Source organism: Pygocentrus nattereri, chromosome 11 (genome assembly GCF_015220715.1).
Source record: "Pygocentrus nattereri isolate fPygNat1 chromosome 11, fPygNat1.pri, whole genome shotgun sequence".
NCBI classification, from domain to species: Eukaryota; Metazoa; Chordata; class Actinopteri; order Characiformes; family Serrasalmidae; genus Pygocentrus; species Pygocentrus nattereri.
Window position 1 is genome coordinate 25,485,192 of NC_051221.1, and position 26,935 is coordinate 25,512,126.

At 39.5% G+C, this 26,935-nt stretch overlaps 1 protein-coding gene across 2 annotated transcripts in view; it reads right to left on the bottom strand.

The window, feature by feature from the left end:
- Nucleotides 1–459: 459 nt before the first annotated feature.
- The window catches only part of otud7a (OTU deubiquitinase 7A), a 103,799-nt gene continuing 77,323 nt past the window's right edge, over nucleotides 460–26,935 (bottom strand). For both annotated transcript variants that reach the window (XM_017708341.2, XM_017708342.2), the window contains 5 exons: nucleotides 23,876–24,003; nucleotides 22,688–22,837; nucleotides 5,616–5,730; nucleotides 4,552–4,636; nucleotides 460–4,428 (listed from right to left, as the gene is read on the bottom strand). In XM_017708341.2, the coding sequence (XP_017563830.1) occupies nucleotides 2,911–4,428; nucleotides 4,552–4,636; nucleotides 5,616–5,730; nucleotides 22,688–22,837; nucleotides 23,876–24,003 (1,996 nt within the window). In that variant the 3' untranslated portion in view covers nucleotides 460–2,910. The remainder of the gene's footprint in view (nucleotides 4,429–4,551; nucleotides 4,637–5,615; nucleotides 5,731–22,687; nucleotides 22,838–23,875; nucleotides 24,004–26,935) is intronic.

A 26,935-nucleotide genomic window follows, 5' to 3' on the forward strand; every position in this document is an offset into this window, starting at 1 on the left:
GAGAATAGTGGTCATTGTTAGCTGCAAAGCCACAGGGCAGATGTAAGACAGGTGATGTGTTAGACAGCTATTTAGTGCTGCATTTCTGTCTAGGTCTGTCAGTCTTGAGTGGTTCTGCAGTGACAGCTGAAATATTGCAGGGTTATGGTCTGAAATACATAAGACATCTAGCAGTGCTATATATATTGGAGTCTATTTTCACTCCACAGGATCAATTATATGGGTAAGCAGACTCTAATCAGACTCCTAAACAGTCTTATTTAGGCTCTTATATGGACTGAAACCATAGCTTGAGGCACAGCTCAAATTACAGGACACTGAGGGTAAGGGCATATGTAAGAATACACACACCCAACATACACATACACACACATATCTGCATGCATACTTACTTGGTCACTCAGACTCACTCACTCAGTCAGGCTTGCACACAATAAAAATAACGCACAGACACCTATGTTAACAATAAACTAATCTTATTTTGTTCTTTTCTCTTTTCCTCCTACTATTTATGTCGGTACCTAATGTGCAAATTAATAATTTAAAGTAGTGTAAAACTGTCAAATGAATACAAAATCATATTTTACAATTCTAAGACAGTGCGAGTCCATGATCTTGTCACATAGAAAGGAGGAAGAGAAGGGGAAGGGAGGGAGGAAGGAGACACGGTGGGTGGCTGCAGTAGAACCTTGAGAAGAAAACACTAGAAGCAGAGGACATCCTTGGCCAGGAGAGACACACACACACTCAGCGTGAGACTGCACAGGGTTTTCTGGGCTTTCGACTCTCTCCCAGCAGCAATGAGTAGTGCTCTGGCCGTCATCACTCTGCTGGAGGACTGAAGCACTTGGAGAGGCCTTCGCTTTGCCCAGGCTTACACAGTGGCTAAAGCACTAATGACACTGTCAGTCCCAAAAGATTTGTGGTGCTTGGAGTAGGACAGGTATCAAAGCCTGACCGGGAGTAGCCCGCAGCCCACCTTCTAGCACACAACACACACTAAGCTTCAGAGCTACAAAACACTGGCACATCTAGTGGTGATGGTACATTTGCTGTTACATGTAGTGAGACAGTACACCTTTGCTGCCATTAGTCATGCCTTGTCAATGTTTTTGTGATTTGTTTAAAAGTTTTTCTGTTTTTTTCTACAATTTTGATTGTAAATGCTTAATTTGGACATTGTTGTGATGGGGGTGTAAAAACGCATCTGAAGGTGCCACTGCACTAATTTTGGAATGTTAAGATCAAATATTAGAATAAAATCAAACAGTATTCAAGAAAATGTGTGCTCATTTTTTGGACAAAAATCAAATAATCAGGCTTTTTCTAATGTAAAGAACAAAAAAAACAGTGTATTGTTTGTATTGTTTATATTCCACAAGTGTGTAAATATTTCAGTGGCATTTGTATATTTAGTGGGCCTTTTAAAAAATAATAAAGAATTGTACCAAAACTGTGGTAAAATCTAAGCAGTCAGGGTGCACTGAATTGTTTCCTGAAGAACTGTTACCAAACTGAATTGTCAGAACCTGAACTGAGGTCATAACCTTACACACTCATATTGTAATAGCCAATTTTAAATTACAGTTAAAAATATTAGGGCTTAAATACACTAGTTTAAAAATGACACAACATTTTTAACACATTACCTGAGGATGTCAAATAAGGGAGGTCTTTTTTTGGCACAATTTTTTTTAGGGCAAACTTGGGTGGATCTGTCTATGAGTGACTGTTATGGCAGTGCTTTTGGGTTACATAATGTGTGATGAGTAATAGGTATCACATACACCACACCACAGTGTAACCAATGTGTAACCAATAATGACAAACAATGCAGACTGGGCTCCACTTGCTTTTTGCTGTTAGTTGAATATTCAAGTGTATAAAGGTTTGTATTCCATTATCTTGTTACTGTAAGACCATTGTATAAAGTTATCACGAGTAGTTTTATTTTATATAAGCTCACCGCTTGCTAGCGGGAATGTGATATATTGCAAAATTCAGCTAGCAATAAATGGCACTGTACTGCATCAGATACAGTCTATAGAAGACAGACGTAATGGAATGCAAACCCACGTACACAAAGGCCTTATTAGCATGTGCTGCGCAATCAAAAGTATTACAGTATTAATTCCACAATACCACTCAGCACACTTTGATTTGCAACAAATGAACTGTTTCACCACAATCTTCGTACATCAGGGCAGATCAGATCACACTCAGATCCGCACAAAGGACAATATACTACAGCTGACATAATGGATGCATAGATAAAAAAGAGGAAGGGGTTGCAGTCATTACCAAACTTATTGCTTTTAAAAAAATTCCCATGCTTAGCAGTGCATGTCCCTCCCATATTTAATTATTTGCAATGCACAGCAGAAAGACGTTATTTGATATTGAGATTTCAAAGAGCTATGCTGTGAAGTATTGCATTCAAATGACCTCTGAACGGATTTCCCCTTCAGCTTTGGGTTAGCTGAGAGGAATTTAACATATGCTTTTACATGTCTTTCAGCTAGTACAAGGAATTATATATTACAGACTGAGCAAAATGCACAGACATGAGCTTTTACTCTAGAACAAGTAAAAGATTCAAATTCAACCAGACAAAATGCAAACTGACAAAGAAACGACAGCACAATCTCTGGCCAAAGCTGTAAACTGATTCCGGTTGTACTTTCTTTTCTCATAAAGTAAGAGTCCCAGAGTCCTTTTGCTTTTGAGAGAAAGGTAACAAGAATGCAAGGAGACCATTCTTTAAATAGAGTAGGAAACTGTTATGCCAGTATTTTCGTATTACTCGCAGAGTGCAGAGGGTGATGGTGTTGCTGTTGTTCTTCACAGGGGCCTGCTTTGAACACACTGATGGTGAATGTGTATGCGTATATGAATGTTTGCAGGCAGGGGCTATCCAGGTCGATGCACTTTGCCCTCGCGTTCCCTGCGTTTCAGCTCCTCTCTGTAGCAGTAGGAGCAGTAGTTCTCAGTCTCAGGTCGCCCATAGAAAGAGCAGTTCTCCCGTTTGCAGCGTTTCTGCTGGAAGCAGTACATGGGACAGGTCCCGCTTCGGCCCTTTGCCTTGTCGTGCCCCAGCCAGGCATGCGGTGCCGGTTCTTCGTCAGCAAACTCCAGGCAGTCCTGGATGTCACCGGCGTCAAAGCCATTGGTATAGGTGTGTGACTTGTGTTCGCCAGGCATGTTGTATGACAGGGAATCTCCAGCGTTGACGGTACGGACCCCAGACATGCGGGCCGGGCTGTAGCTTTGGGAGGACAACGAGCGGTTCTGCTGGGGATACGTGGCACAGGTCTTTAGCATCCCTATCGTAGGCTTGTAGGGCTCATCCTGGTAGCTGGACGACTGTGTGTTCACATCTCGCAGATGGATGACACTGTGCCTCTGGATGGGTGGGGTATGGCTATAGTGGGCCGACACCGGGACAGGCCCGGATCTTTTAGCACCATCACTGGGGGAGGAGAAGGGGACTGGCGACATGGAGGATGCTGTTGGGACTGAAGCTGGGGCAGGGTTTGGGATGGGGATAGGAGAGGCAAGGGTTGGACTGTTTCTGCCCTGGGTCTTCAGTTGAGGGATATGACTGGGATGCAAGACTGGTGAGCAACTCTCAGGCGGAGAACTGTCTGAGCATTCTCTCTGGAAGACACTCTCTTGCTCAGGCTTCTTCAAGGCCACCCCGTTGGTTTGGGGCTTCTTTTCTGCCTCAGCCTTCCTCTTCTGCTCCTGCTCAGCACTAAAGCGCTCTTGTGCGCTGCTCAGGTAGTAGCTAATCATCTCCTCATGAAACTGGTGGCGATGGCTGGTCAAGAGAAGGCCAGCAAAGATGAACTTGCGCTCGCCCTGCATGGCTGCCCGCAAGATGTTCAGGCTCAGCTTTACATCTGTGCTGTACTTCCAGTTGTCCAGCGTCCGGTCACCTGGGTTTTTTCCCGAACCTGGCTGCCTTTCCCCTGGTGAGTTGCCTGGAGCTCTGTCCGTAGGAGAGGGACTCGTTGCTTTCTCTGATGAGGACGTGCTGGCAGACTGGCCCGACTCCTCCTTGCTTCCTTTACGTATTTTAGAGTCCTTCTTCTTGGGCTTCTGCTCACCATTCTCCATAGTGCGCCCATTTGTTGAGCCAGACTTGCTGATTTTGCCATGCACCAGTCCACCCAGGCCCCCCATGTTCTTTTTAAGCTTTATGCCGAGAGTCTTACTGAAACTACCTAGCTTGTTAGCCACAGAGTCAGCACGAGCTTTGTCTTTGTCTTTGTGCTGTTTGTCCTTGTCTTTCTCTTTGCTTGATTTGCCATTGTTGACGTTGGAGTTACTGCAGACAGATTCTCGGTCTGAGTCCATGGATTCGGCTAGAGACTGCACATCTTCCCCTGCTGAAGCGGTGGGTGATTCGGGCTGAGCAAGAGGAGCCTGTAGAGCGCAACACAAGCCAGGCATATTAATGTTCATGTAACAGCCTGTACATCACTCACTCAAGTGGGGCAGACCAAACACTCTGACTATATTATACTGGGGGGATTAACTGTTACTCACCCTTGTTTCTGATGGTATCCGAATCCATGTTACATTCATATAACTGTGCAGAAGGTTTAGCTTAGCTTCCAATGAGAGGATAAGACTGAAAAGAGTAAAGAGAGAAAAATTCTGAGACACTGTATACTTGTTTAAGCATTTTTGTCCACCCGATTATTTGCATCTGATTAATAATTAGAACACAGAAGTAAGAGAGGCCACATTTCTGGGCCATATGGGCCTCTATTTCAGCAAATGGACAGGGGAAACTTCAACATGAGTGAAGCTTAATTACTGCTTAAATTAAGTCATTTAGTGATAGAACAGTAATTACAGTAAATTAATCAGTCTATTAGTGCTAATCAGGAACTGTTTCAAGTGCTATGCCAGTTTAAGTAGTGTAACAACAAACAATTTGCAACTGACTCTGAAAAAATGTACAACATGTAATTGGTGGAAATGTTCATTGATTGATGTCGTTTTCACAGTACTATACAACACTTGTGTTTTATAATTACTAAGTTGTTGTTTCACATGTACGTATACCTACTTGCTAAAGTTCCCACATTTTCTGTAAGCACATTTCAAAGCAACTTAGCAGCTATGTAGTTTTATCCCTGTTTTTTTATTTCATCTGGAACATTTGCTTCCAATCTGTGTACTTCTTTCTTTAGTCTTGTGGCTACTTTAATTTCCTCCACAGAATTTGACTTCTTCCATAGAACATAAAACACATTCAAAAGCCATGAATTTCATCTATTAGGCATAGTGAGGACAAATTCAGCCCTTGTCCACAGGCTCATATAACTGTGTGGGACCTTTGATTGGATGCTGCTTATACAAAGAAGCTGGAACCTCAACTATGGTGGTGTGTGTGCTGCCCTCTCTGCACTGGGACACTGGCGCCCAGATTTAGTCCAGCTAAATCCCTCACATGAGGGATAACACAGACAGAGAGGCCCTCATTAGACCTTCCCCCTCCCTTTGCCCTCTCTGAGTACTGTAGACCGAATGGGCCGGTCAGCAGAGCCTATAAGCCCCTGTGTCGGGTGGGTTAGAGAGATGGAGAGACTGAGGGGTCTTACTTGGCCAGCTTGGCGTTGTCATTGTCGTCCCTCCCCCATTCCCAATCTCTACCCGGATCCACCGCAAAGTGCAGCGCTAGTAGCTTGTGCTCAGAGTCTGTTAGAGGAATGACAGCTGGAATGGAAAAGAGAGAGACAAAGTTTTACAAAAAAGATTTTAAGCAATAATGAAACAAACACAACACCATTCTGTCCAGTAGTCCCTGGCACTGTCTATAAAGAGAGAGGACAGATACAAAGACAGAGTGACTGTTTTTAACACCAACTCCAGCACTGAAGCCACAAGTAGGAGAACGTGTTATTAAAATCTCCCGCTCAGATTAATGGGCACATTATCCATGTACATCTCTTAAAAGCCTTTCACCAAGCCCCAGTGCTGAAAAGCCCTGATCCCTCTCACTTTAGCAGCCTTGACTGAAGGCTTTTTTCTTTTCCTCTCTGTGAGAAGGGATGGGAGATGTAGGGTAGCAGTTCCAAAAGTGTTGCTGTGCAGAAATAAGCCTTTTCCATGCCACCTCCACCTCTCAGGCAGGAAGAGCATTTCAGCATTCATCAGCGAGAACACAAGCCAGACTACAGAAGTGTTTTCAGACTTTGCTTGGGCAGGGCACTGTTTCCTACATTTAAACGATGACTCCCCTCGTCCTCCACCCTGCTCACTCAATCCCTCATTTACTCCCCTTCCCCGCTTTTCTGTTCTCACAAGCAATGCAGACACACAGCTGCTTTATGAAAGGGGATAAAAATATTTATGAGAAGGGAAGTGAAGAGAAGAGAGGAGAGGAGAAGAGAAGATGAAAGGAAAGGAAAAGAAAAGAGAGGAGGAGAGAAGAGGTGAAGAGAAGAGAATAGTTGAATAGCTGAGAAGAGAAGAGAAGAGAAGAGAAGAGAAGAGAAGAGAAGAGAAGAGAAGAGAAGAGAAGATGATAAATCACTTTTAGAAAGAGAATGAAAACAAAAGAAAGAGAGAGAGAGAGAGGAAAATGGAAAGTGGTGAGACTGGAGGGAAATACGCATGTTCAAGCAGAGGACATTCCACTGTATATGTGCATATTGCACATATACAGAACATACAGTCTCCTCTTCTCCTCTTTGTGCTTGGCCAGTTTCATAGTGTACCAATGATGAGTGAACACACTCTGCTCTGCTTCACTCTGACTCATCTGAACAACACTAGGGGTGTAATCTTCCATTTTGTGAAGGAAGGGTGAAAGACAGCATTCATGTGTGTATGGAGAGAAACAAAGAGATCTCAAAACTGTCACAAAACAGTGTCTATCAGACAGCGTATGCATAACCATTTATGTTACAGCTTACTGTGAGGGAGCTTTCAGAGGCATTAAATTCTTCACATGTCTGACTCTTATCACCTCCACTGTGAACAATTATAACTCAGTACGTTTTCCAGAATGGAGCATTTCCTATCAAACTATTCTGAATGACATTTACATCTTTGCATCTTTACATGTCCATCATTTAATTGGGCAGAAGCTTGTGGAACTGCTGGAATTCCACTCTAAGCTTGCCTGTAGTATGTTAGGTATTCTTTCAAGGAGCAGCAGTGCAGAGAGGAATATTAGAGAAGTGGAGCTAACAGCTCATCAGAGGCAGGTAGATGTTGTTCTCTACTAGATACAATCATCAATTCCACAAAAATATACTGATAATACTGTTAGTTTATCCTAGCATGGCATCATCTGTCAATCAACAGCATGGCCAATGCAATCAGGTTAGGTCTAAAGTCGTAGGTACGGGTTGGTTTTGGCTTGAGTTTCATGGGTGTGCAAAACTTTACTCAAGATACAGCCACACTGTACACTCTCAATCAGCTCAATGCTTAGTCTTTGATCTGCACCCTTTAACTCAATCCTGGTCATCAGAGGTGAGTGGAGTAACCTAAACCCACACTCAAATAAAAGTAATGCTATTTCATTGACATTACAGCTTAAGAACAATTAAAAGTAGCCTAACAAAAACAACTTTGAATATAAGTGTAAAATATCACATCCAAAATGTATGTATGTACTATATTCCCTACAGAGTTCCCTAAAGTTCCTCAAGTTTTTTAGGCTCTATTCTTTTCATTTTGGAATTATTTCCCTCCAAAAAGCTGGTCACCAACATAATGATATTAAAAACAAAACAAATAGAAAAAAACAGGAATAAAATGCATTAGGAAAGTATTTCCAGACACTCATTCTACTAAGTGAATTGGGCTATTTTAAAGTTTCTCTATTGCTCACACAGGTTTTCAGCTGAATGCACAAAGCATTGCTAGTACGAAGGGATGCTCTGGAGCAGCCACACATGACCCTAAGGTCATCATGCCTAATGCCAAGTAGCTAGGAGGATATAAAGCCCCCAACACTGGGCTGTGGAGCAGTGGAACTGTGTTCTGTGGGGTGATGGAGCTCCATCCAATAACTTTGGAATGATTTGAATGGATCAATGAACATCAGTACCTGACCTCACTAATGCTCTTGTGGCTGAATGCAAATAAATCCTCACAGAAATGTTCTAACATCTAATCTAAAGTCTTTCCAGAGGAGTACAGGCTGTTAGTGTAGCAAAGTCCCCTTCAGCGTACATGATTTCAGAAGAAACACTGGATAAAGTAAATCTATTTAAAAACACTAGCAAAGTACAATTCCATTAAATGTGTACTTCAGAACATGTAACGGAGTAAATGGAACTAGTTATTACCCACCGCTGCTGGTCACTGGGGAATGTCAAAATGTTCCATGTTTAAGTTTTACACATTAAAAATCTTTTTTTCTCTTTAAAAATTTCACCTTCACAAACCCAAACACTTCAGGTCAACACATCACAGCCCTCCAGCATCAGTGATAACAGCTAATCATTAATTTGTGGAACAGTACAGACAAAGCATAACAGGTCATTGTAGAATGAGTTGCTTTCTAAGAGCTGTAATAATACAAGAGAACACTTTAAACACAACAAATATGTTTTTGCACACTGCACTGATAAGCTGAGGCTGGTAGAGTATTTGATTAAGATAATCTCTGCTGTCTTTGAGTTGCGCTATGAGGTGAAAAAATAACTGCGTCCACGGCTCTGCAGTGACCGCTCCAAGTGGCGACAGTCCAGGACAAGAGAGTGAGCCAAAGGAGAGCGGAGAAATGGACACTGAGTACTAGCATGTGCAGGAGGAACTCCCACCACAGAGCACACACTGTACAGAATAACACACGCACACACACACAAACACAAACACATGATAACAAGCATGTGAACAAATTTTCATACAAGCTTTGCAACCAATGTACACAAACAGTTGTCTTCAAAGGCCCTCTGTCTCAGGGGTATAAGCACTACACCCAGTTCCCACCAGGATGGGGTCAGACAGTGGACACTGGGGCTTACCATGTGGGGTTGTGTCCCGACTCCCTCACCACAGCTGTCCCTACTCCTCCTTGAGCCAACACACACACATCATCTCAGCCTGTACCGTTGTTCCCCTTTGGGCCCGCTCCAGAACCAAACACCACCCCTGCCAATTCTGCTGCGGGGGACTCCAGTGCAGTGTACTGTATTTACTTTCCTTGCTGGCAGCCATAGTGAAGTGTCCTCAGCTGACCCAGGCCGGCTGCATATGGGCTGTGACATCATGAACCAAGCCGCACACGCTGGAACAAGAACTGCACTACTGACTATTTTACTGAAGCTGAGACTAGGTGAGGAGAGAGAGACTAACTAGAAGACATGGAAAACATGAGTAGGAGAGAGAGATAGTTAGACAGATAGACAGACAGATAGTGAGAGAGAAAGGGAGAGAGAGAGAGAGAGCAGTGGAAAGTACTCAGTGTAATGAGACATTTAGTATATGATAATTAGCTTTAAAGGGAATTTCCACCAACTTTTCAACATTTCTGTATAATTTTATCATTAAGATGTAAATAAATTCATTCAGGACAAAACATTACCTCAATTTCTGTTTTTTTTTCTTTTTTTACTTTTTTATATGTAAAGCTAACCTTTAAATAGCATACACCTTTTGTAATGAAAGGACCAGCTAAAAATAATCCAAAATGATTAGGAGGGGGAAAAATCATGTCATATTAATTTCCATTATATTAACTTCTTTTCCATCTCCTGTAAAGTTACCATTCTGGAGACATGAGCTTTTGTTGTGACAGTGACACAAGAAGGTTCAGTAGTCATTTTAGACAGTAAATCAAGTGGCTATATTTGAGATGTAGATATTGTGACCCCTGGTTCCTATCACCACGCGCTGTGAAGAAATCTGTCTCATTAAGTTTCGCTAAAATGAACCACTTCACATGAATGACTTTGAATCTTAAAGACTGAATTACAGATCAGTGAAATGTTCCTTTCAATAAACTATGATATGACATGGAGGAGAGGAGCAACATGGAGAGGAAAATCAGTGAAAGAGGATAATGTACATGCGTAGGAACAAGTGTGAGAGAGACAGAGAGAGAGTAGCATTAAGCAGGTAGCATTAAATATAGTATGTGGTGATTAGCTTTAACTGAATGATGATAGGATGTGCATTGAAAGGAGGGGGATGAGTGAGAGAGATACAGAGAGAAACAGACACAGAGACAGAATAGTATCAGAAAGTATCAGAATGAAAACTGTAAGACAGGAATGTGTAAAGAAGCTTTAATTGCATGATGACAGCACAGTGTCAGGGGGCTTCTGGTACAGTGGAAATGGTGAGAACACAAATCATTTGTGGGGAGGAGGATGGATTATATAAACAAGAGTTGCTGATAGATAAGTTGCTGATGGCAGGCCACATCATCATATGCATTCACTTCATTCCTGTGGCTCCCTGCTACAGCATGATGCATGATGAGTGTGTCTCGCTGCTCAATATGGCGCCGACTTTATGAAAGTTTGGAGAGTTTGGAGCGCATATCTGTCACATGAAGCATGTGTGATATAATCCTTTTGAAAACAACTCAATGATCAGAGCCATTATTTCTCAAGTCTCTAAATATGTTTTTATTCTTTTTAGTACACTCCCTCTAGTGGATTGGGTCACTCAGTGCACTCATAGACCCCAAACAAATGAGCCTTTCTTTGTCATGCAACCTGGGTTCATTTAATGTTAAATGAGGAATCTGAAAATGTTGTACTCATTTGCATATTTTATGACTACAGTTGTGGATTTAAACAGGTTTTCATTCTGGAACAGGGTTAATCCAATGATTACAACATGTTGTAATCACATGCCGCATTCCTAGTGCCACATTAGACACTTGCTCTCTCTCTTACTCTCTCTCACTCTCACAAACACACTGTATACAAAACTCAGCAACAATTTATAACTTTCTTTAATAAAATATTAACAGATCATTACTAGCTATGAACAAATTCATACATCAGAATTTGAAAACGTTCATAAATGGCTGTTTATGTAGTTATTGGTGTGTGTATTCATACTGATGGATCATGTGAATGGTGTTTTCCTGTACTTTTACAGTACACCCCTTCACCAGTAAATAATGGTTTGTACAACATCAACTGATATATAGACATCATAGACATTGCAGCAAATTACTGAAATCTATAATTCTTTAAAAGTGACAAAAGCTCTATGTTTTATCCAGTATGCAAGTAAAGACAAAGTATCTCATGGCTTAATAATCAGATAATTTCAAGTTATAATTCTTGTTAACTGTGTGCAGAATATGTATTCCTTAGTTATAGATATTTTTGCAGTAACTAAAATTGAAACTGCTCATAAATAGTTCATGTTTCTAAAAAACATGATTAGTGCTAGTCATATGATTCTGCCAAAATGAAGACTGAACAACGTGCTGTAGTTTCCGAATTCACTCTCTCCAGCTGATCTGTCACAGACTCAAAAACTGCAGAAAAAGGCAGAAACTACAACAGTACATTGCTTTGCTATTCCTACTGTTTCACATAACAGGCACTTCTCACATATATTTGGGGGATCGGGGTATGTTAGATCCTTCGATGTAAAAGTAAGTGCATGATTTTTGAAAGTTTGTGTACATTTCATCAAATTTTATTCTTGTATTAAATAAGAACTATTAGGACTATTAGAGCACTGTTCAAGACACCCACACACACACACACACACACACACACACACACACACACACACACACACACACACACAAACACACACAGATATGCTATATTTCCAAAAGTATTTGCTTGTCTGCCTTCACAAGCATATATGAACTTGAGTAATATCACATTCTTAATCCATAGGGTTAAATATGATATCAGTCCACCCTTTGCAGCTATAACAGCTTCAACTCTTCTGGGAAGGCTTTCCAAAAGGTTTAGGAGTGTGTTTATGGGAATTTCTGACCATTTTTCCAGAAGCGCATTTGTGAGGTCAGACACTGATGTTGGACAAGAAGGTCTGATTCCCAACTCCACTCTAATTCATCCCAAAGGTGTTCTATCGTCATTTCACATGGCCTACAACTTTGTGGCTGAGTTGCTGTCGTTCCCAATCGCTTCCACTTTGTTATAATACCACTGATGGTTGACTGTGGAATATTTAGTAGTGAGAAATTTCATGACTGGACTTGTTGCACAGGTAGCATTCTATCATGGCATGACATTGGAATTCACTGAGCTCCTGAGAGCGACCCATTCTTTCATTAATGTTTGTAGAAGCAGTCTGCAGGCCTAGGTGCTTGGTTTTATACACCTGTAGCCAAGGCAGTGACTGGAACACCTGAATTCAATATTTTGGATGGGTGAGTGAATACTTTTGGCAATATAGTGCATTAGGTAGTTTTAACTTTTTCTGCATAAACTGCAAAACGGTCTACGACCAAAAATTACATTTTACACACATCCATTAACAAGAGTTAACAAGAGTTAAAAGAGATAACTGCACACACACAAGTTATGAAACTATGTAGCCATACAACATCTTTATACATACATACTGGACAAAAAGCTATTGTCACTAATAGAAAGTCATACATTTTCGCTGCACTGATTTGTATCCATAAACTTTAATGTAAAGGAAAACATCATGTACAACCCCAATTCCAATGAAGTTGGGACGTTGTGTAAAACATAAATAAAAACAGAATACGATGATTTGCAAATCCTTTTCAACCTATATTCAATTGAATACACTACAAACACAAGATATTTAATGTTCAAATAGATAAACTTTATTGTTTTTTTGCAAATATTTACTCATTTTGAATTTGATGCCTGCAACACGTTCCAAAGAAGTTGGGACAGGGGCAACAAAAGAATGGGAAAATTGAGGAATGCTCAAAAAACACCTGTTTGGAACATTCCACAGGTGAGCAGGTTAATTGAAACAGGTGAGTGTCATGACTGGGTATAAAGGGAGCATCCCTGAAAGGCTCAGTTGTTCACAAGCAAGGATGGGGTGAGGTTCACCACTTGTGAACAACTGCGTGAGCAAATAGTCCAACAGTTTAAGAACAACGTTTCTAAACATGCAATTGCAAGGAATTTAGGGATTTCATCATCTACAGTCCATAATATCGTCAAAAGATTCAGAGAATCTGGAGAAATCTCTGTAAGTAAGTGGCAAGGCAGAAAACCAACATTGAATGCCCGTGACCTTCGATCCCTCAGGTGGCACTGCATTAAAAACCGACATCATTCTGTAACAGATATTACCACATGGACTCAAGAACACTTCAGAAAACCTTCGTCAGTGAACACAGTTCGTCGCTCCATCTACAAGTGCAAATTAAAACTCTGTCATGCAAAGTGAAAGCCATATATCAACAACACCCAGAAACGCCACCGGCTTCTCTGCGTAGTGTATTTAATTGAATATAGGTTGAAAAGGATTAGCAAATCATCATATTTTCTGTGTTTATTTATATTTTACACAACGTCCCAACTTCATTGGAATTGGGGTTGTAGATCATTTCTAAATACACACATGAACAACTACATGAGCTGTCATTTTTAAGCATTTGTGCATTTTCAAATTCTGATGAATTAATCATTTATTCATAGATATTAATAGTCATTTAATAGCCTATTAAAGGAAGTTATTATAAAGTGTTACCCAAAACTCACTGTCACCCTGATGCCATTAAGCTTTTTACAGTGTGAACAAACTGGGTGTGTTGAAAAGGAAGTGTTGTAAAATTCTGAACCAAGTGCTTGGCAAAAAAAAAAACAAAACAAAAAAAAAACCTCAGCTTTATAGCAGGATTGCTTTAATGGACGATCATCCAGAGCCAAAGAAAACCTGCAGGTCTTTTAAAAAGGGGCCTAGAGCATCAAAATAGCAGCAGAGGTTTTGTGTGGGTGGATTCCACTCCCTCATAGCCTGGCCACAGCGCAGGATGCAGGGAGATTAAAGCAGACCCTGGCACGGGGTCGGACAGGGCCACCATTCAGCTCCAGCGGCCTGGGAGGGCACCAGGGAAGAAGGGTGTCTATATCGCACCCGGATACACCTGAGGGTTTCTGCACACACGCCTAAATAACTCATTTAAGGCATCTGGAGACCAAAAATGGGTTTGAGGTGCATAAGATTAACATTCCTTTGTGATAGTGTAGCCACAGCCATGCAAATGGAGTGTGGAGAAGAGGGTGGGAGAGTCTCTCTCGCCCAGAAATGAAGTGAGTCTCAGTGTTCTTGGGGAAGCTGCTGGCACCTGAACACACATGGTGGATGGACGGCTGCTGCCCAGCCCACCCTAGTGGAAGAATCTCAGGACTTCAGTGGGGAATGGGAAGGGGTGGTTGTGGGGGTCCATGGGTAGAGAAAGAATCAGTCCAGGCCGAAAACATGATGGCAGCGTCCATGGAGGAGAGAGCCAAGGGTAGAGCAAGTCACTGAACTGACTGGTTAGCTTGTGCAGACCTGCTCTAATTAGCAATTAGCAAAGGCCCCATATATTAACACCATTGGCACCTGAATAGTAGAGCAAATGAAGCTTGAAGCACCTGCACCTGCACCAGAGCAGAGCAAGCACACAGATTCCACAGATTTTCAAATAACTGCATGAGCATGAGTTTTAACAAACCTACATTTTTCATGCAATTGTATTCTCGAGCTGGGCAGAATGTCTACAAGTTCATGTAGAGAAACAGATTTGTGATTAGGCTGAGAAAGAGCTGTAAGAGACACAATATGAAAAATATAAATGTTGCATTTTCTGTATATTATTTAACAGTTTTGGCTAACAAATTATTATCTAGCATTAGTCAGTAAAGTGAAGTTCACTAGCTGTCATTTTGCCTATGTTAATCCATTGTATATTGATAGTTGGAGCTGGATAGTTAATTTAGTGCAGTTTTACATTGCAAAATCAGCTAACATGCAGTACAGCTAACACTGGATGGTAACTAGCACTTGTTTTTGATGTAACACGTTACAATACTGTTTCTTAGTAAATAAGTAACTAATGAGGAACTAAGAAGAAATAAATGAGAAGTTCTGCATTAATACTTAAGTAATTACTCTTAACTAGCAAGAACTACTAGTTAACTGTTTGGTAGGTAATAGTGAACTAATGATTAGGGTAGTTCACTATTCACTAAACAACAACTACTGAGTCTCAAACAGAATTTCTTAGCAACTACGGAAGAACTACTCATAAATTATTGGTCAATTCTACATCTGACAAGGTTCCTGCTAAATTATTAACTGATGTACTGTATTCCAACTCTTCTAACAGCAGTGAAATACACTATACAGTGCGCAGGCTCTACAATATAATTAATTATACCTATTTCTATTCACAGAAAGAGGTATGCTCAGAGAAGACTGGGGCATCACTCCACATTGTACTGACTGGTGCCCCTCATGTGTTTGCTTTGATCGAATACCCTAAAAGCTTACTCTTCTTATTTAGCAGTGTGAACCAATTTGCACATCAGCCTACAAATGGAACAACTACTGAAATACTACAATATTCAGTAGACCAGCCTGCTTACCTCCTCTTGAGGCCAGGGTCAGTTGAAGAGAGGGCTCATGGAAATATCTGAATGTGGGTTCTACATATTGTTAGATAACGATTGAGGTGTTGCTGTTTTTCATTAGGAGCTCATGATGATCAGGAACAATATAAAATGAAACAATGTTAACTCATTGTTAAAGAACTAGGAGTTAATTATGATCAGGAACAGAATTATAAAATGAAACACATGGTTACTCACTATTATTGAACTAGGAGTTAATCATAATCAGGAACAGTATTGTAAAGTGAAGTTCTACTAAGTTGTACTTAAGTTCCACTACTAATTATTTTAATAATAATCATTATTATTAGTAGTAGTATTATTATTACTTTGATATTATAGTAGTATAATAAATACTAAAAGGTTTTTACATATAAAATAAACATTTAATAAACATTTTAGAGTTCTACTGAAATAAGTACACTTACATTTCCCAGTAGAGTTGCACAGGACTCCTATTTTGATAGCTTTGCTTCTGTTGAGCACCCATGAGGTTTTTGCGAGTGTTGGTAAAAGAGAGCAGTTAATCCTGTGTTCTCAATGGATTAGTTTGATAATTCAGTTCATATTTTAATTCTGACTCACTGTATCTCCTGAGCCTTTCGCTCAATGACAGCTGGGATCGGATCCAGCACCCCCCACGACCCAGAAGGAGAAGCGGCTTAGAAGGTGTGTGTGTGTGTTTGTGTGTGTGTTTCTCCTAATGTACGATGAGTGAATCTGACTCACAGCAGACCCCTGGGATGCTAATGTGAGACTTTTGATTCAGATTCAAGGTTTTATTCAAACTGCAGCACTAATGTAGAGACACAGTTAGCTGACTTGCTTACTAATCTGAGCTAAGTAGGTTTGGTCTTCTTCTACAATGTATGTTTTTCCATGTTGTTTCAGAATTATAAGCACATAGTAGTGCTTTATTAAACGCTAGGAAGTAAACCTTTGTGCCTCAGATATGAAACAGAAAGTTGTGTAACCTAATTATGTGCTAGCAGAAAATACTGTGATCAGTCCCAGCTCTCAGACTTTCTCCTTCAGTAGTAATGACAGATTTTGATTTAATTTTGTTTGGGTGTGTTATTTTCAGTGATATAAGCTAGATAGATAACACAAGGATGTTTTCACATTTGGACTGTTCACAAGTAAAAAGGACTCAATAAACAACTTATTTACTCTTACTTTTTTCAAAATACCTTTGCACTACTGTACATAATTTCTTTAGAGGTTTTTATTTCTAATGTAATTCAATTTATAATACTCTTTCTGATCATCATTCACTCCTAATTCATTAATAGGGAGTTACCATGTGTTTCACTTTATAATACTGTTCATGATCATGATTAACTCCTAGTTAATAAATAGTAAGTTACTATGTGTTTCACTTTATAATAATGTTTCTGATCATAATTAACTCCTAGTTCATTAATAGTGAATTACCATGTGTTTCACTTTATAATACTGTTCCTGATAATCATTAACTCCTAGTTAATAAATGGTGAGTTAGCATGTGTTTCACTTTATAATACTGTTCCTGATCATAATTAATTCCTAGTTAATAAATAGTGAGTTACCATGTGTTTCACTTTATAATACTGTTCCTGATCATGATTAACTCCTAGTTCATTAGTTATTAGTTACCATGTATTTCACTTTATACTATTCCTGATCATCAATAACTCCTAGTTCATTAATAATGAGTTACCATTGTTTCATTTTACATTGTTCCTGATTGTCATTAACTCTCAATGAAATACAGCAACACCTCATTAATTATCTGACTGAAAGTATTTACTTGTCCTAAAGAGGACAATAAAGGAGAACCACTGTTCAGAAGAAACACTAGTACATGTGCTCCTGCAGAAAAGAATGGTGTGTTCCTTTCTAAACATGAGTGGTAATGAAGGAATGAAGATTAGCCTTTTAGAGTTTCCAATCAAAACAAACACACGAGGGGCACCAGTCAGTACAATGTGGTGTGATGCCTCAGCCTTCTCTGAGCATACCTCTTTCTGTGAATAGAAATGGGTATAATTAATTATATTGTAGAGATTGCACACTGTATACTGTATTTCACTGCTGTTAGAAGAGTTGGAATACAATACATCAGTTAATAGTTTAGCAGGAACCTTGTCAGACTATTGAGCAATTAATGTTGAATTGATGAATAATTTATGAGTAGTTATTCCGTAGTTACTAAGAAATTCTATTTGAGACTCAGTAGTTATTGTTTAGTGAATAGTGAACTACCCTAATCATTAGTTCACTATTACCTACTGAATAGTTAACTAGTAATTCTTTGTAGTTAAGAGTAGTTATTTCTGTAGTATTTATTTCTGCTTAGTTCTTGATTAGTTACTTATTAACTAAGAAACAGTATTGTAAAGTGTTACCATTTTTGCTAGCAATTTTTAGGATTACGTATAAGTCTAAGCAAGCATTAGCTCATCAGGTTTCTCCACATAACTTCACTTCCCTACTTCCACACAAAAACTGGCATTACAGCATACATTACATTTTCACTTTAGTTTTTGGATTTTTTCTACAGTAGGGGCAGGAGAAGCGACCACACTCCTTATTCATTATGCATCCATTGTAACCACTTTCAAAAACATCTTTATTATATGAAAATATAACATAAAAATGCATTCATCATTTGAAATCTTAAACAGGTCTTCTAGCAGACATTTACCTTCACAGTACATGCTAGTTGGGGTAGTGGCATGCATTGAGATCATAAACTTATTTGAGAAAACAGTAGTGAGTAAACAATAAATTATATTATCACTATTATTATTACTGTTATTTCTGTATTGGGGTGGGGATGGGGGTGGGCCCATAAGGTCCTAGTTGTGCCCCTGGCACCGTCTAAGGTTGAACACTAACATTTTGCACTAAATGAGTAATTAATTTGCAGTAGCTCCATCACTGAATAGCACTTGAATAGCCGTCAAAGAAACAACTGCCAATTTTTGCCCCGAACTTCTAGCTCCCAGTTTGAATGGACAGTCTCACTAGGTCTGTCAGCCATTTTGAAGATTTTAACTCTGAAGGCATCTGACAGTTCCTTCCACTAAGACATGTGTGACCACTGAGTGCAAACAGTGAGCACACACTTAATTTCCACACCTCATTTTTCAGGTATTAAAAGTATACATGAATATACATACACTAATTATACATTATATACTTGGGAGCCTGAGCCAGTCATCCTGTTTCATCTCCCACTGTGAGCACACTGCATTCCCTAAAAATGGCCAGTGCACTATGAAAAGACTCTGTTTCAGACTAAGTGTGGCTCTAAGAGAGGGAATGAAAAGGGGAGAGAAAAAGATGGGAAGAGAAAAATAGGAATAAACACAAAAAAATTGAGTCAGAGAGAGAACCCAGGTTGTGTGTGAGTGCTTGAGGGCATGGTGTGGGGCCTCATGGCTCTGTCTCTTCAGTTGCACAGCAACAGATGACCTCATTCAGCCAAGAAAATGAAGGGTTCTCTTCAAAAATGCAAAAAAAACCCAAAAAAAAAACCTGACACTGACACAAATACATTCTTTGCCTGTCTTTGTCAGCCTTGTCAATCTGTCACTCTTTCTCTTCCCTTCCTTGTTCTTGATTCCCTCCTTTCTGGGGTATAAGTTTCTCACAGGCTCGGAAGCACAGACATCTGTAAATAGGTGCAATAATAACACAGTGCTGTGAGATGGCACTGGTCCAGAAGACTGGAGCTGCAAAGTTGCTGTGGAGGAGGAGGGCTATCTCTCCATCCTGGAGCAACTCCTGCATGCTGGAGTACAGTGAAGGCCTCTAATCTGTCAGCACCCTGCTGCTTCAAACTCATCATACAGCCTACAGGGGCGCCAGGTCTCTCGGGGCACACAAGTGAGCAGTGAAGCACAACAAGTGAGGCAGTGCCATCTACTGGATGTTTACTGAACAGAATGAACTAGTTTCAAAATAAAAAGGCACCTGGGACATAGACATGTCAAATATTTATAAAAGCACTAGGCAACAGTGCCTGTGTCTATTTCCCCTGGATTTGAAGCATTTAAAGACACATGAAAACATGCATACCAGTGGTCTGTACAGCCTCAACCTTGTCTTGTCTGATGGGCAAAAAGGTGTTTATTGTTTATGATAATATGATAATCTGTTTTAATGTTTATAATGTTTATAATAGTGTTATTTGATAGAAATGCAACATTGTATATGTATATAACTAACTGCTCAAATATAAAACATCTGTATTGTGGCTTATAGCACACACACACACACACACACACACACACACACACACACACACACACACACACACACACACACCTCCAAAGTTTACATTCTGCTTCTTACAATCCAAGTAATCCCAAACACATTGAGTGATGTTGAGGTCTGGACTCTGGGGTGGTCCGTTGTTCTGAGAACATCAGCAGCTTCTTTGTTTGATTTGCATTTTTTTTTGTCTGTTTATTTTTCTCAGTAATGACCTCTCAGCTACACATTATTTCAGAGTTGTCTTTTCACAGTGGGAGGATGCAAAAAAATCACCTTTGGTGGTTTTTTTTTTTCAGATCTGAAGCAGCTTAATCTTTTCTTTTCTCTCAAAGATGAACACTTTCAGCACTACTTGGCTGATAGTCTTGAGAGTTTTGGTGTTCTGTGAGACCTTGCACATTTGTATTTGGTATCTTTTAATAATTTTTTAACTCCAGTTTAGCTAACTTTTTTCACTTATTTGCACTTTGCTGTTTTGACTGGCAATCAATTAAATGAGTGATCTCTGGCTTTTGCACAGCACTGTATACATACAGCATACTTTACATATTTACTGATTAAAAACAAACATGTGTGTTTCAACTTGGGCCAATAAGCTGTGATGTGCAGTGTGAAAGAACGTCTCTTCAAAGCTGAAATGCCCTGGGCAATGTTTGCAATTTCTCTGTGCCAAGAGGGAGGTGTGGGTATGTGCGTCTAGCACATGTCCTGGCTGAATTGATGCTGCGCTGTCTCTGTGCTCCGGAGGATCCACGTGCCATAAGACAGTCTTTTTCTGCATGCCAAGAGGAGGAGTCACAAAGAGAGAGAGAGACCGGGAGAGAGACCGAGAGAGAAAGATGCAATTCTGACACTAGTCTGTATAAATGAAAGATCAGGGGCTACAGAACATCTTACTGCTGAGGGAAGGTTATTCTACAAGTCACGGCAAAAAATGTGCTCACTAGTTTTTCTTTACCAAATTATCCTCTATATGTGAAGAATGGGGGTGTAACAATACACGTACTTTCAGGCTCAATGTGGTTTTCAATGTCTGCTGTAAAAAAATTAGCCTAAACATCACAACCTCTAGAATTTATACATGACTTCAGGAATAGTCATTAGAGTGTGGGTGTGTTTAACATAAACTCCACCCTGCCTATTTACTCTGATAGGATGCACCCAGGTAAACACTGCATTCAACAATGCTAAATAAGACACCCTTGAGATTGGGGGATGCAAAATTGTTACAGTTAACAGTTAACACAACACTTTTTTCTGATTTTACAATACTATATTGAAATCCCCTACGTGAATGTGGGCGTCTTTATAGTCCAATGTGCTTCATCCAATGTGTAAAAATATGTTTTTAATATTATGTGTATTATTATGAGCTCTAGTTTAAGTATAGCATGTAATATTATATTTTCATAACTGTACGCATGCACACATGCAATTAAGAAATGAACTCGTCCTTTAGAACTGCTCGGGGCTGCTTTTTCATTTTCTGGCTCTGATTTTTGCTTTTTGCTGGGGAAATGTGAAGACCAAACAGGAACTCCTTTAAGCCAAGTGAAGAAATTGGTGGAGAATTCTTTGCTTATCATAATGAAGTTGCGAGTGCAACTGGGGATGTTATGCAACCTAAGGTATTACATAAACGAGGTGGTTACAGCTTATCACTTGAGTGCCAATGGATTACAACCACATGACTCTTGTAATGTGCCATTGTTTTTGAGGCCCATATAGCTGCAGAAAAAGAATCATAGATAGATTTATTAATGATCTAAACAGCCAGGCGGTCAGCAACAACACAGACCCCTTCAGGGAGTTAGAGCTATTTAACTGCTGCAGGAAAAACAGAAAAATCTCTCCATCTCTCTCTCCTCCTTTCTCTCATTGTCTTTTCAGCCTCTCTCGCTCTTTTTGCATCTCTCTCTCTCTCTCCTCCCTACCTCTCTCTGTCTCCTTGTTCTTATGTTTTTCTTTTCTCTCTCCTTATCTTTCTCTCTCTCTTCTTGTCCTCTACTGCCTCTCCCTCTCCCCCCCTGCCCTTCTATCTTTCTCTCCTCTCTCTCAGGCTGATGGCCACTATGTGTTGACTGAGGTCTGAAGGACTGTTTCATTAATAATTGATTGCAGGTAATTAGAGCTCAGGTCCGCATTATTCATTGGGGATGACACAGAGCTTGATCTTGTTCTCTGTTCCCAAAATGTGCTCTCTAATTTGAATGAGCTGAAGCTGCGCACGCTCTGTTCCCATCCCACATGTTCCTCCCTACAGGACTTCAGTACCCTCAGGCCTTTAATGTGCTTGCCTATAACTTGCTAGATTATTCTCCACAGCTTGATCATCTGGTTATAGTGCACTTCATCACAAGGATTGGTAATCCTAAAAGCCATTGGTCAGACTGCTATTTGTACTATACCTATTATTCTAATTAATGTACATTACTCTGACTGGTCAATCCAGGCAACAATCCTGGTTTATGCAATACTACAGTCTTCATCCTTTTATACTTGCCTTTCAAAATGGGATATTTCTACATATACCTACTCTAATATATATATATATATATATATATATATACCCTTTCCCTCATCAAGGGGCGCTGAAAAAGTTGTAGATTTATGGATTTAATGAACTTTATTCAAATGTGTACATCATTTCCACAGAAGAAGTATATTACATCATCCCAATGACTGTCAAAATTAAATAACTTGGAAGATTATTTAAATTACTTAAAAATATGTGTTTTATTCATGATTTTCTACATTGTTAGACTGGTAAAAAGTAACTTTAATGAACCCTGTGAAAACCCAGCAGTGGAAAAAAAGTAGAAATGCTGTCATGTGAGTATTCTTTTGTAGCTTACCTTGCTCTCTCTGCTGGTCTCTCTGCTCCATGGAAACCAGAGCGGAGAAGTGGGCTTGGTCATAGGCCAGCACCAGTGGGGAGCAGTGACAGCGATTAGGGGGAACCTCAAGGGGCAGGTAGAGTCCACCAAATGGTATAGGTGCAAATGCTGCAATTTAATGAGGGAGATATCACAACCTTAAAGCACTGTCTAGTTCATTTCAAGTTACTGTAAAATACACTACATTTGTGAGTAAGAACATAAAGATCTCTGTCTTCACAATTCAGTTCAGTTATACATTTTTTGGAACTATAATGCATCATGAAATCTCAAATTCTGCAGCTGTATCTGATACCTAAAAATAAAGTGCATATAGAAACGTGACTGGAGAAATTATTTACAGTAATATCGGCAATAACTTACTCATCAAAACAAACCTGAGGATACAGTACTGTACAATGAATACTATAAGAGTACTGTACCATGCTCTACCTATCTTTTTAATTTGTTTACATTACTCTGACTGGTCCAATCCTGTCATGTATAACACTCCAGCACCACTACAGCTTTATTTAAACATAAAATATTTCTACATGACATATAGTACTGTGCAAAAGTGAGAGGCCACACACAAACAATATCAAATGATCAAATATCAGTTTTTAGAGTGTAAACCCTCTGACTTTATTACAAGTTCCATTCTTTTCAAGAGACTTGCCTTCAGTTTTTCAAAGAAATCTTTTTTTCCCACAACTTTAAGTTCTGTCTTAGCAGTTGGTGGCATTGTCTGCTTCTCGCAATCCAAATATTGCCTAGATGTTGAAGTGTGGACTTTGGGGCGGTCAGTTTTGTTCTGAGAACAGCAGCAACTTCTTTATTTGATTTACAAATGCTCTTGTTTTTGTCTATGTACTTTTATTCATCTCATCTCTTTAGAAATATTTCCTGAATAAATAACTTGGACTTAATGGCCAATTTAAATTAGAAATTAGATGGACGAAGGGTGGTCTCTGACATGTGCACAGTGTTGTACTTTATTGAGCATTATTCTAATGACTTAGACTGATGCAGCATAAAGCATTGATGTGCTTCCCACTATATGTAAGTATCCACTATGTCAGTGGGTAGTTCAGTCTGTTTGTGTGTGTGTGTGTGTGTGTGTGTGTGTGTGTGTGTGTGTGTGTGTGTGTGTGTGTGTGTTGGTACCTTCTCCACCGGAGTCTCGGAGCATGGTGTCTGCAACAACCACGATGGGCCGCCTTAGCACATGTGCCAACACAAACACATGGAACTCCTCCAGACTCTCATACACCGGATCTTCTGAGTTATCCACACTGCAGGACACACACATACACACACAGACACAAAAATGTTCTGTTTCTCTTTATTTTACATAAATTTAGACAGACTCATTTGTATCTCCCTTATAACCCAAAAGTACAATACAAAAAAAACCCAATACTTGCTTCAGTAGATACCTTAAGGCATCTCACATTAAATGTGGTAATCTAATGTTAGCAGTTCCTTATCCAAAAAGAAAACAAGAGGGCAGACCACCCATCCACTGAGACAGCACTGTTTTGTACACCTCATTTGTCCAGTGATGACTGAACGTCTTTATAAGCTGTTATCACTGGAGTTTTGACATCATAAACAAGGTGTAGCGTATAAAAGAGAAGAAAGGGTTCTAATCTCAGCTGCAACACCTGCTGAACTTACATGAAAGATAATGACAGAGAAAGAGAGAGAGAGAGAGAGAGAGAGAGAGAGAGAATGGAGACATAGCTTGTTTCAGCATGATCTCTGTTGCCCCGTTATGGGAATTCAGCAGAATTAAGTCCTCATTCTTTCATTTTTTCTCTCTCTCTCTCTGTCTCTCTCTCTCTATGTAGCACACAGACACATGTCAAATAAAGAGCCTTTTAATAAACAAATCCTTTTTCTCATTCAGTTTATATATCCTCACCCTCAGTGCCACAGCTCAGCGCCGCCCTAATCATCATCATCGCACAGCACAGCTTATCACATAATCACCACATAAACACCTTGTAAACATACTCTCTTTAAATGTTTACCTGTTTCTAGAGCAGGGCTCAGCGCACTTTTTTTCTTGGAGGCCAAAGTGCAGTGCTTATTAAACTTAACATAACAATACAATCATAACAGGAAATTAAGAATATATTAAGTTCTATATGGCATAGAAATATGTTGGTTCTCTCATTGGGCAAGGTGGTTCTGATGGACCAAAAAAAATGAAAATTAAAATGAACTCATTGCCCCACAATAGCCTTAATGCCACACTTAAGGCAGCCTTGATCTAAAATGACTGATGGAAGAGAAGCGTTGGGGAGATCTGTCTTTTTTGCTTCATGAAACATTCGGCTGCGCAGAGTAACCTTGTTCCCTGACTGTGCTAGAACCCTCAAACCCTAGGCTTATTACGTAGTTTTACGATAATTTAGCAACTAATATGGAATGAAAATGTAGCATATTGAGTTTAGATATGATGTAGCTGAAGTGTGCGAATAAAACACGCTTACAACACACACAACAGCAGTGCATTGGGGCTTTAATGAGTTTTGGAAGAGACATTTTGATCTTTCAGTAAGAACTGTTACAAGAGGAGAAGTCAGAAACCCCTGTTGACTGTCTTCTGCAAAGAAGATACTGATTTCCTACTGAAATTGTCTTATTTTCATCAACACCAAAAACCTAAACTGAGTTTACTGACAGTAATTACGGCAATATATTTGATGGATAACATGCCTTATATTCATGAAATTATACCTGTAAAATAACCGTATCCATGTTATCAAATTTTTTATTCTATTTTGTATTTGTATTTGCTTTAGTTATTCTATCAAGGACCTGACAGCAATGCCAGCAATGCATTTACTGAGTGTTTCAGATTCAGTTCAAACAGTGCCAGCCCTACCTAATAAGCATGAGCAGCTGCTTAGAGCTCGGTGGCCACTAGAAGGACCCTATTATGTTGTCCAAGAAGCTCAAATGAGGGCAAAAAAGCAACAGCTTAATCTCCATCTTAAAAACAAGAAAAACATATGCATCTGGAACTGAAAAATGGAAAAGAAACTTTATGCTATTATGTTATGTCCTTTATGTTGTGTTAAAGTGGATCTGAAGTCTGTCTAACAATACAAGCTCAGCTTAGATAAGACTTTCTGACTAAGTTAAAGCTTCACAAAACCTAACAAACACAGATGTGGTTAACTTATTTTACAACAGTGGCTCACAGCTTTCTGTGTTAATCCAGGTTTAAATAGTCAGGCTGTGATTAATCCTTGTGCACATGTTTGCGAAAGAGTAACATTTCTGATGAACATCCACTCAGTTGAAATATGAGTCGGCAAAGATGGAAAAGGAAATCACACTATGTAAATATGTAGAAAGTAAAGCATTTAAAAAAAGCAACATTACCACCACAGGTGACAGCAGGTTTAGATTAAACTGAGCTAAATTAGAGGGATGGGCAACAGATACTGCATCAATAAAGAGACCTCTGGAGAAGACTTTCTCTATATGTAACTTTTTTAAGACTTATTATTCAGTAACTGAAGGAACTTTAATGCAAACTGGCTACTTTTATAGATGGCCCTGGCCAGGGATAAATTTCAGAGTACATCAAAAAAGCAATGAGCTTACAATACAATACAATACAAAAAAAAATCATTTTAAGAAAACAAAACAAAACATTTCAATAAGCATGGCATGGGTTCATGAATTTTATTAATGCTTACTTATTAACTGTGTGTATACTAACTAAATGATCCTATCATTGTGACTAATACTAACTTAAATATCTGATATTATGATACCGTTATATATTTGGAAAACATTATTTTTTTTTACGGTTTTTTACTACCCAGCACAAACGAAAATCTACAGCTAATATGCAAATATTTTCCAGAGAACTTTCTACATTAGAAGCTGGCTTGGGCATCACAACTGAGAGTAGGCAGTTATTGCTTTCATTCTCTGTTACTCTGAGCTGTGTCAAACCAAAAATACAGCTGAGCATATCATTGTTTTCCATCAGAGCGAGTAGGTTTCACAACCTAACAAAAGAGAAACCACAAGGTACTCACAAGCACGACACAGTTTCCATTGTGCTACAACATGACCTGAAGTAAACTTGGCTTTGCCTTTCTAGGCTGAACTTAGGCCAGTTTTGCAGTATTTTGCCAGATATGTAAAGTGAGGATTTGACATTAACTGTGATCAATTGCTTCCATGTTCAAAAACTGC